Raw genomic sequence first — 13,375 nt, forward strand, 5'->3', positions numbered from 1 at the left:
CATTTGAACTTTGCTATCTCATGAAATTAAAATGTTTCTTCATATATGGAGCAGCAAATATAGTTCCAAGCTGAGATCAATGATACGTGTATTTGCAATTAGAAGTTGCATAAAATATGGTCCAATTTTCAATCTGCCCAGGACTGCTGTTTAAATAAAAATATATGATATTAGTTTAATTATTTTGTTAAATATGTTCAGTATTTTAGAATAATAAAAATGTACAAAAGAAGTAGTACTATAAGTAACAGTGTTATACCTAAGTCAGTGATACTTAACTTTTTTAAATATTTATTTCATTTTCATTGCTAAATATATAAAATTTATAATTAATTAAAGCAAACCTTTGATGTTCTCAGGAAATAAACTAGGGCTTTAGCTCCTTTTTCTTTTTCTAATATAGTATATTTTATTAATTTGATATTAATAATATAATTCTGTTTAAAAATAACCTCCAAAAGCCAGATACAGTGACACATACCTGTAATTATATTACTCGAGAGGCTGAGACAGAAAGATCACAGGTTCGAGGCCAGTCTCAGAAATTAGAGAAACCTTGGACAACTTAGCAAGACCATTTCAAAAGTTAAAAGGCTTGGGAGTATAGCTCAGAGTTAGAATGTCCCTGAGCCCATGTATGCACCATACACTACACATACACACACACACACACAACCTCCAGAAAAGTCAGTGTTAAAAATCTTATACAAAATTGTTCCTATGGCTAATGATACAACCAGACAAATCAAGCATTTAATTATATGCTTCAATGACTTAATTCTATTAGAATCTCAGAGATGATCAAAATACAATTAGTATAATTATATATTTCATATTTTATGTATGGAGTATGTTTTGTCTTGCTTTTGTGTAAAAATTTTGGCTCTAAACAATTGATTCTTCTAAAAGTATTAAAGTAGTTTTTATTTATTTATTTTTGCGGTACTGGGGATGGAACCAAGGGCATTGTACCTCTAAGATAAACCTCAATCCCTATTTTTTAGCCTTTTTAGTTCTGAAACAGGGTCTCACTGAGTTCTGCAGGGCCTCACTAAGAAGCAGAAGCTGTCTGCGAACCGCGATCCTCCGATCTCTGCCTCCCAAATGTTGGGATTACAAGCATGCACCACCATGTCTGGCTCTTAAAGTTGTTTTTAAATATGTAACATGGAAAACAAGTAAAACAACTGCTTATTTATTGGATTTTTCACTCTTCAAAGTTTTTCTTGGTGACATATGGAAACAGTGCTATAGCTATTAATTGTTTTAGTTTAGTCCCCATGCTGATGTGGAGTTTTTTTATGAAACAAAACTTTTAAAAAATTGAAAATTTGGAGGACTAAGTCTCCAAAGCAGTGGAATATACATGACCAAAAGAGACTTTTTCTCAAACTTTTACCCCACCTGTGGTGGGCAGGATATATTGACTTTGATCATCTCACTCAAATTTTCTTTGTATAAAAGAGCAGAAATAGCCAGGTGTGGTGGTGCACGCTTGTAATCCCTGCGCTTGGGAGGCAGAGACAGGAGGATCGCGCAGGTTCAAAGCCAGCCACGCTGGTTTAAGAGACCCTGTTTCCAAATAAAAACATAAAATAGGTCTGGGAGTATAGCCCGGAGGTAGAGGGGTTTCCAGGAACCCCAGTAACACCAAAAAAAAAAAAAGAGGGAGAGAGCAGAAATATATTCCACAAGAATTTTGGAATATTAGGTGATTGTTTATAAAGGTAGCTACTGAACTTAAAAGGCCATGACACTGGGCCTGTAGTCCCAATACTTTGGAAGGCTGAGACGAGAGGATCACAGGTTCAAGATCAGCCTCAGCAACCTATTGAGACTCAGCAACCTAGCCAGACCTTGTTTCAAAACTAAAAAATAAAATAGAAGTGGTGCTAGGGCTCAGGGGTAAAATGCCCCTGTACTCAATTCCAAGGAAGCTGAGGGAGGAAGGGATTTAGGGAGGAAGGAAGGAAGGAAGGGCAAAACCATAAATTATAGCTACATGTCTAATTCATCCTCAGACTTTAAATGGGCTCAGCAAAACATACTAAATAAACTGTATCTTTGTAGATAAGAAGTAATACATTTGGTATAGTTTCCTTCAGAATAGAAGTTTCCTACCAGAATTTTAAAATTTATTTTGTACGTAAAAACATTGAGGAACCAGGCATGTTGGCACATGCTTTTAATCACATTAACTTGGGAGGCTGAGACAGAAGGATCGTGGTTCACAGACAGCCTCAGCTACTTAGTGAGGTCCTCTACAACTTAGTGAGATGTTGTTTCATAATAAAGAATCATATAGAGGAGGGGTATATCTCAGAGGTAGAATGCCTCTGGGTTCAATCCCCAGTACTGAAAAAAACCATTTAATATGTTTAAATACCTGTAGTGATTATCATAATTGACCATGAAATTTAGGTGGACAAGGGGGTAAGAAGAAAGGTGAAAATTTGACTGAGAAATCCTGAGAAGTGGTAAAATTAGATTAATAGAAGGATTGTTGGGTTTGGAGTTCTTTATGTAGGAAGTATGCTGAAAATACAGATGATATTTAGAAAATGAAATATTTGGAAGGACTGTAGCCTTTATAGATGACAAGATAAAGCATGGAGGAAATACTCAGAAAACTGAGAGGCCAGAGTATCAGAGAATGACGGTTGAAGTCATCAAGAGTCATGGCAGAAGTGGTGTGTGAGTGCCTGAGTTTGAATCCTAGTACAAAGCACTTACTAGCTGTGTTTCCTTGGGTGATTATATAACCTGTTTCAGTTTCTTCATTATGATGACTAAATTATCTAATATTTTTAAAAATTCTTGAATAGCATATAGCATATGAAGTGATAGTGTTTAAACTATTAGCATTCTCATAACTGGTTGTATGATCCTGCCTGCCTTTCTTTTCTCTTCTTTCTTTCTCTGAATAACATTCATTCAGAATTTATTAAACTATCTTATGTAAGGCATTGAGCTAGGTATCTGTTTAAACAATTGAATAATTTCATTAACTATTTTGTGCTTCAGGAATTTCAAGTTAAACAAAATTTATATACTTTAGCCCCACCAAAAATCTTTTCTTGGTTCTCCTTGCTAAAGTAAACTATTGTTTAGTAAAATACAGCTCCAGAAGGAAATGTGACAGACCAAACCAAAGCAATGATGACTGGGATCTGTAAACTAGACCTCCACATTATATCGAAAGAGATGCATAGGGGCAGACTCAGCTATAGGTCATGGAAGAGATTCTAGCCTTCTTGCTGAAACAGTCATATCCAGAATGGTGGCATGAATTAGGAGGCAGAAAAGATAAGAAGTTTGCCTTGTAGTGGTCCACCATGAAATAATGGATTAATGTTGCCATATTAGGTTAAGCATAAGAGGATACTGTCTTGGAGGTTGGCTATCAAGAGTTAGACACTTGGGCATTAGAGAATATGACAGAGGTCCAGTTAGCTAAAAATGAAATAAAATTATGGAAATAATGATCCTGTTTGTGAAGGACCATACTCTTAATGTCTGGGACTCTTAAGAGAGCAAACCTAGGGTACTCTATTATTTATTTTTACAAAAGTGCTTTAAGTTTGCATTATTACCTGGCTAATTGCCACAGGCAGTTTCACCTTCTGGCTCAAAACACACATTTTCTTCATCTACACAAATGCCAACCATAATGTTGCATATGAGTGAGTGTGTTTTGTACACTGTAGCTGACAATCAGTGTAAGTTTGAGCGGACATGGGGAAGAAAAACAATTTGATGTGAACTTTGTTCTCTGTGTTTAGGCAAGCTACGACCTATATCTATGCCAGTGGAATATAATTGGGTGGGGGACTATGAAGATCCAAATAAGATGAAGAGAGATAGTAGAAGAGGTAAGTGTTCTAGAATTTCAGTGTAGGCTGGGTTGGTTGAACAGATCTAAATGTTCTTTAAGTAGATTGTTATGGCTTCAGTGGAAAACTTATTTTCTTATTGACTTATGGTATAACAAAGTCAGACCAATGTTTGACAGTCTTGACATCATCTACTAATGCCTTATAAAAGGATTCAGGGTAGATAACTACAGTGTAAAAATGAATATCTAATTGTTATTTGAAAATATTTCAAAAACAAGGTCAGAAGTGTGAAACTGCATAAAAGAGTAGAAACAGTTTGTCATAAAGTCCCTATTGGTCCGCAATGTACCTTCACTACTTTTGTATGGATACAACCTCAGAATGAGCATTGAAGTACATGGGTTATAAAGAAAGCTAATAGAAACTGGGCCAGTGACTCTAATGAAAACTATCTTGAAATGGGAAAAAAAACTGCTTTGATTTTTCTCTGTTCTGTTTGCTGTTCAGGGCTATCTTCTTATGTGGGGGTGGGCTACTCTTGAATTATCTACCAAAAGTAAGTTTTTATGTTCTTTTATCTTGATTTTGAGGTGAGCAGTAAAGAGAGTAATTCAAAGTCTCACTACTAAATAGGGTTTGACCAAGTGTGGATATGTTGGGCCCAGTCGGTCATGCTGCTGCTTCCATTTTTTGAAATAAAGTCATAAGGTAATAGATGGAAAACAAAACAAAAACTCTTCATAGAATCTAAGGTGACTAAGGTTCTTCATGATATGGTTGACCAATTTGCCTATGGACATATTTTGTTTATTTCATTACTGCATAAATCTATAGACCACATGTACAAGCAAGCATGAATATATTAGTCTTCTTAACACTTCTTTTATATAGTGAGCATTTTGGAAAATGTTGATAAGTATAGGAACATTAACAGATTCCTTTACATCTATATGTTCATTCCATTTTCCAAATTTCAGTTTCTAATCTCATTTATTCTATAGAATAATCCAAGAAAAAAATAAAAGAGAAACACCTATCATAACCCATCTATGACTCACTCTTTTGAAAGTCTTTTAAAAGTTTCCTATCAGTTCATAATATGGGCTTCTACTTCTCCAAGAAGGTTACCTAACATGCCATAAGCTACTGATTGCCATCAGTCTCTACAGGTATTCTCCTCAGGATTTTGTTATAAATTTTAAGAGCCACAAACCCAGAACTTCTGATTCAAGTTCCACAGGTTATTCTCCTGTAGTTAGTCAAAAGATAAAACCAAGAGAAATAATCTACAGTCTATTTCTCCTTATCTAACACCAAATTATTGAGAACTACTGCATTTCACTACATAGTTTATAAGTTAAATCATTAAAATTCTAAAATAAAATCTTATGCCACAATTGGTAATGAATGGCATATTTGAGATATTTGTATATTTACATTATTGTATTTGTCTCTTTTTATATAGAAAACTCTCTACTTCGATACATGAGCAATGAAAAAATTGCTCAAGAAGAATACATGTTTCAGAGAAACAGCAAAAAAGACACAGGGAAGAAGTCAAAAAAGAAGGGTGATAAGAGTAATAGCCCAACTCACTATTCATTGCTACCTAGTTTACAAATGGATGCATTGAGACAAGATATCATGGGCACACCTGTGCCAGAAACTACACTATACCATGTAAGTAAAATTTCAAAATTTCTTTAATATAGTTTTTATTGGGAGACAAATAAGTGGGGTAAATTCCAGATTATTTTTTTCTGTTGCCAGATTTTACAAAAGATCCTAACTTCAGAGTATATGTCCTTAAAATATGATGGATTATTGTTTTGTTCTCTAGTTCTTATGTTCATTGAGTACATATGTTGAAGCAAGTTGAATTTTTAATGAGTTGTTAATATATACAGTATTAATAGTAAACAATAATTAACTTCAGAGTATATGTCCTTAAAATATGATGGATTATTGTTTTGTTCTCCAGTTCTTATGTTCATTGAGTACATAAGTTGAAGCAAGTTGAATTTTTAATGAGTTGTTAATATATACAGTATTAATAGTAAACAATAATTAGCTTATTAATAATAGTACTGTATATAGGTAGCTATAAAATTTAACATTGAAGATAGGATATTAATATATTCATAATTCCATTTAAAAGTGATCATCTACAGCCAGGTGTGGTGGCGCATGTTTGTAATACCAGCCTTTGGGAGGCCAAGACAGGAGGATTGCTGTTCGTGGCCAGCCTCAGCTACTTAGTGAGGCCCTTTGCAACTCAGTGAGACCCTATTTCAAAATAAAGAATAAAAAATAGGGCTGCGAGTGTTCACTTGGAGGTAGCTTGCCCCTGGGTTCCATCCCTTGTACCACACAAAAAAATGATCATTGAAGTATGATGCTAGAAGTAGGAAGACAAAGCATACCATTATATGAAAAGAAAAATATACTTAGAGTCCCAGTACAATTTAACTGTTATAATGGGTAGTTGCAGAAAGTATAGAAGTAACATAGGAAAAGGAGAGACACTTCAAGGGAAATGACAAAAGCATTTTAGTGAGAGATAAGTAGCAGTATTTTGGTGGGAAGGCATATGCAGGTACATTACAAATGAGTAAGAATATGGAGTATTCCAGCAACTTCACATGGCTCAGAATTGCTGACTCATTAAAAATTGAGTGAAATTATGTAAGAAAGGGGCAGTAAAAATGCCTGAAAAGGTAGGTAGGGGTTAGATCAGGAATTTTACAATAAAGTTCTTAAGACTCTTTTTTGCTATAATAAAGAACTATTGAAGAATCTTGAGCTAATGCCTTGCATGATCAGATTGAGCTGTTGAATCTCTAGTACAGAACATCATTTGACAGGTTAAAGACCACAGCCACTATGTCTAACCCAGATGGATTATGAGAAACTAAGACAGTGGCCATGGGGAAACAGAATCTCCTTAGCCAGAATATCCATTTCAAAAATCAACCTATTTTTGACCATTTGGGTTAAATGGAGAGCATTGTACCTTTTAGCATCTAATTAAGGCCTTTAAAACATAGAGTCAGAATTTTAAAATACTAATTTGAACAACTTTATTTGATGTTCAACATATTATAAAAATTAATGGAAAATAATAGTTGTTGAACCATCTAAACATATAAGATGTGAAGGATTTAATAACATACTTGAGTTACTATTCTTTATAAATCTATTTAATTATCTACTTTCTTATACTTTAGCTCTCTTATAAAACTAGAGTCAGATGCAATGGTACATGCTGATGATAATAGGAACTGCTTGGGAGGTTGAGACAGAAGAATCAAAATTTGAAGCCATCCTGGGCAACATAATGAGGCCCTGTCTTAAAGAAATTTTTTCAGAGATAAGGATGTAGCTCACTGGTAGAGCACTTGCCGAGCTAGACACAGGCCCTGGGTTCAATTTCCAGTACCACATATACTCACAACAAAACTAAAGTAAAAAAATATTTTTCCTTATTTGTGTTGAAATGTCATTAGCATTTCTAGGTGCCTGATTCTCTACTCTCTGTTCTCTGTTAAAGTACTCCTAAGCTTCTTCCCTTCCAGGAGACTAGTGTCTCTATTAAAATATCTTCCATTATACGATTGATAAATTATTATTTTTTCCACCCATATGTGAAGTGGCTCTGAAATCAGTACTCTTAAATACATGTGAAGGGGTTCACTTTTGTTATCATTACTAGTCAGAAGAGCCATATGTACACTGAGCTCCCTCTAGAATCTGGTGTTCTAGTCATAAAATACAGCCTGGACAAATGTCTGAAGATGAGAGACAGCTGACCTATTCAAAGGGATGTTGGTAGTGATAGATGAGGCTGGAGAAGAAACAAGAGGCCACTTTAACTACTAAAGAGTTTAGATTTATCCTAACAGTGGTGAGCTATGACGCTTTTAAATACTCAGAATTGTTCTATTTTGTTCTGCATATACAGATGGGTATGTACTGTGTGAGGAAGGAAAATAGAGATATAAATCTTGTGGATTTTGTACTATTAAAAAAAAGAGAAGACAATCCGGGCATGGTGGCACACACTTGTAATCCCCGCACTTGGGAGGTGGAGACAGGAGGATCGCTCAGGTTCGAAGCCAGCCACGCTGGCTTAAGAGACCCTGTTCCCAAATTAAAAAAAAAAAAGTATAAAATAGGTCTGGGAGTATAGCCCGGAGGTAGAAGGACTTCCAGGAACCCCAGCACCACGAAAAGAGAGAGAGAGAGAGAGAGAGAGAGAGAGAGAGAGAGAGAGAAGAGAAGAGAAGAGAAGAGAAGAGAAGAGAAGAAAAGAGAAGAGAAGAAGAAGAAGAAGAAGGAGAAGGAGAAGGAGAAGGAGAAGGAGAAGGAGAAGGGGAAAGAGAAAGAGAGAGAAAGAGAAAGAGAAAGAGAAAGAGAAAAGGCAGGAAAGGTGAATCAAACTGGCAATCAAGTATGAGCATTGTCTAGGAATATGAACTAATACCACCTTTCCAAAGGGAATTATTTGGGTGTATATATACCCAAATGTGTGTGTGTATCAAGAATCTAGTAACTTCTCTTTTAGAATTTTATTGTGAGAAAGAAGTCAAGGAGTCATTTTTTGCCTCCTACTTTATTATTTCTCCTGAGTCTGTAACATAATATTGCCCACATATATGGTATCTTTCTCAATTATATTTTGACAGAGGGCCAATGCAGAGTAAGGAGTATCTTCATCTTGCAACATTGATCCGCCAATATCAGAATAAAATTCTGGGTACTTCCTAACTCTGTGCTCAGGTTTAGAAGAAATGAAATAATTATTAGTATGAGTTTATATTGGATGCCTATAACCAGTGCTCAAAAAATAGGGCTTTTGTTGTTTGATTATTTTATGAGACTCAAGTTCCCTTGAGGATCTCACCTTGTACTTATTTAGTACTTTCACAGTTATCCAGAGAGTTTCCACATTTTTTATGTCTTTTGAACCAAACAAAACCCCTATTTGCAAATAAAAAATCAGATTACATGATTTGCACTGTGCTGTGTTGTCAAAAGATAAGGGCCTTTGTCAAAACTAAAACCTAAATCACTCCAGAAGTCTTTCCACATTATACCCTAGTGCTTTATGTACAATAGACATGCTATACACAGAGAAGTTTGCATTAATGAGTAAATCTGTACTTTTTGTTTAAAAGTTTAACGTAAAACTTATGCCCTCAAATGTTAATAACATTTTCAAACTGGGCATGGTGGCACACACCTATAATTCTAGTACTTGGGATACTGAGACATAAGAATTGTAGGTTCAAGTCCAGGCTCAGCAGACTTACCAAGGTCCTCCTGTTTCAACATAAAAAATAAAAATGGCTGCAAGTATATCTCCGAGGTAGAATGCCCCTTGGTTCAATCCCCAGTATCAAAATTATTATAATAACATTTTCAGTGATGGGATTAATTTCTATCTTAACTTCTATTTTACCCTATATTATTATTATTATTTTTATTAAGTTAGAAAAATCATAAAGCTGCTACTATTCTAGAGTTCAAGTAGTTATTCAACATGATCTATTTATATTATAAATATAATAGTATTATAGTTAAATTGCTTGGACCTTTGGAAGCATACACTGAAATTATATCCTTTGTATATGTCACAGATTGTTTAATTTTTATATTTTTATATGTACTTACTTAAATAGAAATAATTTTCCTTATGATATATTTTCCTGAAAACATAAGATCAATATTTAATATTTAATCTCACCATCCTCATGATGAATTGCTAATCATTTTTACTAGCTCATTTAGATAACATGGCCAGTTTTAATACAATAGTACATAGGGTAGAAGAAAATTATGAATATTGAATATTGAGTTACTCATAGGCTACTATCTCCACTGTTATATTGGCTTCAAGTAGTCTAAAGATTTTGAGTTCAAATTCAGAGAAAATTTAATATTAATTTGATATCAAGATCTAAACAGCATTAGAGATCCATGAATAACTTACTCAAGGGGTGTTTGTGAATGTTGTGTTTCTTAGGAGCAGATGTAGATTTTAATCCCTAATGGTTCATGTTGGAAAGTAAGTTGCCCAGTGAAAATACACAAAACTAGGCAAACATTGTTTACTTCAGTGTATGATGCATTCTTCTCATCAATTACCACAGAAATGTTTACAAAAGAAAAGAAGGTTTAAGCTGGGCGTGGTGGCGCACGCTTATAATCCCCACGCTTGGGAGGCAGAGACAGGAGGATCACTCAGGTTCGAAGCCAGCCACGCTGGCTTAAGAGACCCTCTTTCCAAATAAAAATATAAAATAGGTCTGGGAGTGTAGCCCAGAGGTAGAAGGGCTTCCAGGAACCCCAGTACCACCTAAAGAAAAAAGAAGATTTAGACTTTATAGAGTGGTAAAATATACATTTTTTATTTTTTAATTTGCTTTTAGTGATACATTATAGTCTCACATCATAATATAAATTATGTTTGCAGTGATATACAAGATTAATTACATATATTTGTTATTCCAATTTGTTTCTTTTCCATAAAGTTATTTAAAAGGAAATTATTCACTATACTCTAGCCACCATGATCACTGCCAGCTCTTGGCCACCTTTTTCTTTTTTGAAATGTTGTTCTATCTACTAATAATGTTTTTTATACCTTCTTTCCCCTTGTTATTTAAACCCAGAATCCCAAGGAGAACTTCCGTAAGCAGTATAGCAGTATTCCCTGAACTAGATCAGTTTCTCTATGTTTTCTTAGAACTTAGTTCTTTTTCTTCATAACCTTTCTTTTGATTTGTGTGTGTGTGTATATATATGTGTATATATATATATATATATATATATATATATATTATATATATATATATATATTAGGTGAAGATCCCCTTAGTGTCTGTCTTCCCTGTAAATTGTAGAATAAGCATATTCATTCCCATGACAGACAGGGACAGTTTCTATATTTTGTTCAGCACTATATTTCAGCACCTAGTATAAGCATAGTATTTTATAAGTTCCCAAGAATGTGATGAATTAATAAGTAAATGAATGTAGACAGAAATTTTAATGCTTTATTCAGTGTCTTCAACCTTAAAACAGAACTTCTCTGCATGTCCTAGGCCAGCTCTACAAGAGGCCAGCAATGTAACAAGTTTAGCTCCCCCAGAGCTTCCAGCCCACATCCTCCACTCCAACTCAGAGCTTCTGTTCCTTCCTTTCCCGGACATCTCATTACAGAGATCTCATTATGGCCACCAACCAAATGTATTATGGCACTTTTCAGAAAAATCATAACTTTACCTACTCACTGATTTTCTGTCCGAAAATGTTGATGTTGTTAGCTGCCAAAGCCCTGAGCTTACATAAGAACACATGATGAAAAGACAGGCAGTGAGAAAAGTATTTATAAAGAATGACCGAATCGTTCTGAATCTCCTCTCTAAATCTTATAAAATGTTTTTCCGTAATATGATGTGCAGATAATAACTTACTCTATCATTAAGGCTTCTAAACTAAAATCTGTACACAAAGTAATCATTTAAGTCTACATGCTAATATGCTAGAACAAGCAAAATTTTATTACGGATCCAGGCAGCATGCAGTATACTTTCATAAACTAAATAATGTGATTTAGATGGTTTATTAAACATAGATTTTGTGGATCATGGTTCGCAGACAGACTCAGCTACTTAGTGAGGCCCTCCACAACATAGTGAGACACTGTTTCAAAATAAAGAATAAAAAATCCGGGCATGGTGGCACACGCTTGTAATCCCCGCGCTTGGGAGGCAGAGACAGGAGGATCGCACAGGTTCGAAGCCAGCCTTGCTGGCTTAAGAGACCCTGTTTCCAAATAAAAATATAGAAAGTGGGTCTGGGAGCATAGCCCGGAGGTAGAAGGGTTTCCAGGAACCCCAGTACCACCAAAAATAAAAATAAAGAATAAAAAATAGGGCAGGGGGTGTAGCTCAGAGGTTGAATGCCACTGTGAGTTCCATCCCCAGACTCACAAAAAATAAAATAGATTTTGTGTAGATCTTTAAAATATATATATAATTTCTTTTATAAGACCATAATATTTGTATGGCTTGTCTTCATTTTTAAGATATAACTGCAAATAGTTGTTTCTAATAAATACCTGTACCCCTCCTGGTAAATTTATTAGGATTTTTATGGGGTAGGAGGGAAATGAATAGATGCTAATAGACTTTTTAATTTAATAAGTGAATCAGCATAATGAAGCAGGCACTATTCTAGGTGCTTTTTAAATATTAATTCATTTAATCTTTATAATAACCCTATAAAAAGTGCTGACTTTATCCCTATTTTACAAGTTACGAAACTAAGGCACATGAATTAAAGCACATGGAAATTAAGGCACATGGATAGATACATGGTGGAGCTGAGATTTGAATATCAGCAGTCTACCTCTTTGCACTATATTATCCCTCAAAACTCAGTATTTCTAGTAGTATCAGACTTGTGAAAGGCCTATTCCAAGTGCTGAGGAGTATACAAAGACTAATAACAACATTATCTATCATTATTATTACTATTAATAGCTAACATTTACTTAGTAATTACTAAGGTCCCATGCTAAGAATATATACGTTATTTCATTGAATCCTCAGAAATACCATATGAAGTTATTATTACTATTATTGTTATTGCTGCTATTATCATTATTATTTATAGTTGACAGAAATAAAAATAACTAAAACAGTTTACTTTACACATAGCTAGAAAGTAGCAGAGATGAAAGATGAGTCCAAGCAGTCTGATTCCAACATTTACATCTTTAGATAAAAAAATCCATTTCTACTCATAATGATATTACCATCTAAAAGAGAAGGCAAAGCCATTATCATAAAGATGGGAGATTTCTGTAATCAGCATATAAGCATTCATAATTAAATTTATCTGAAGATAAAAAGGTTAGTTTATCTAACAGCTGCCTGATTTAGCCACATTGTTTCAGAATCAAAATAGCTAAAATAAGAGGGCAATTTTAGCAGTCAGGAAAATATCTAAGCTGAAATTTATTTATAACAACCGCATTTGACTTTACTCATCCTGAAAATGGCCTCTGTACAGTGCAACATGTTGCTTCTCCTCATCAAAAAACATGCAGAAATAGTAGATATCCATTCTAGTATATATGCTGCCAAATTTATCACTAGATCTGTTCTTTTTTAACTTTTATTTATTTATTTTTAATTTTTATTTGTGCATTGTAGTCATACATCTTAATGGGATACAAGATGGTGGAGACATACATACACATATCATGCAATTAGCCCTTATCCAATTCTTTCCCCTCCCTTCTTCTCATGTTTGGCTTAGTGATTGATATTGATATATTTGTTAAAGTACATCATGTGTATTAGAGAATTTCCCTCTTCTACTCTCCCATCCCCTCAGGTCACCTTATTTGCTCATCTATAGTATCTCCTTCTTCATCTAGAGTTCCTCCTATGACCCATTTTCTTCCTAGCTTCTGCATGTTAGGGAGAACTTCTATACATTCTCTCCAGCATTGTTGTTGTTTGTAT

General features: G+C 34.4%; 1 protein-coding gene across 4 annotated transcripts in view; it reads left to right on the forward strand.

Annotated features, from left to right (window-relative positions):
- CNKSR2 (connector enhancer of kinase suppressor of Ras 2) overlaps window positions 1-13,375 on the forward strand; it is a gene marked incomplete at both ends in the record, with an annotated part of 296,214 nt that overhangs the window by 185,251 nt on the left and 97,588 nt on the right. For 2 of the 4 annotated variants that reach the window (XM_080718645.1, XM_080718647.1), the window contains 2 exons: window positions 3,783-3,872; window positions 5,302-5,516. In XM_080718645.1, the coding sequence (XP_080574771.1) occupies window positions 3,783-3,872; window positions 5,302-5,516 (305 nt within the window). The remainder of the gene's footprint in view (window positions 1-3,782; window positions 3,873-5,301; window positions 5,517-13,375) is intronic. The other 2 variants (XM_080718646.1, XM_080718648.1) reach the window with 1 other exon arrangement.

This window comes from Muscardinus avellanarius (assembly GCF_963383645.1).
Source record: "Muscardinus avellanarius genome assembly, chromosome: X".
In the NCBI taxonomy this organism is placed as follows: Eukaryota; Metazoa; Chordata; class Mammalia; order Rodentia; family Gliridae; genus Muscardinus; species Muscardinus avellanarius.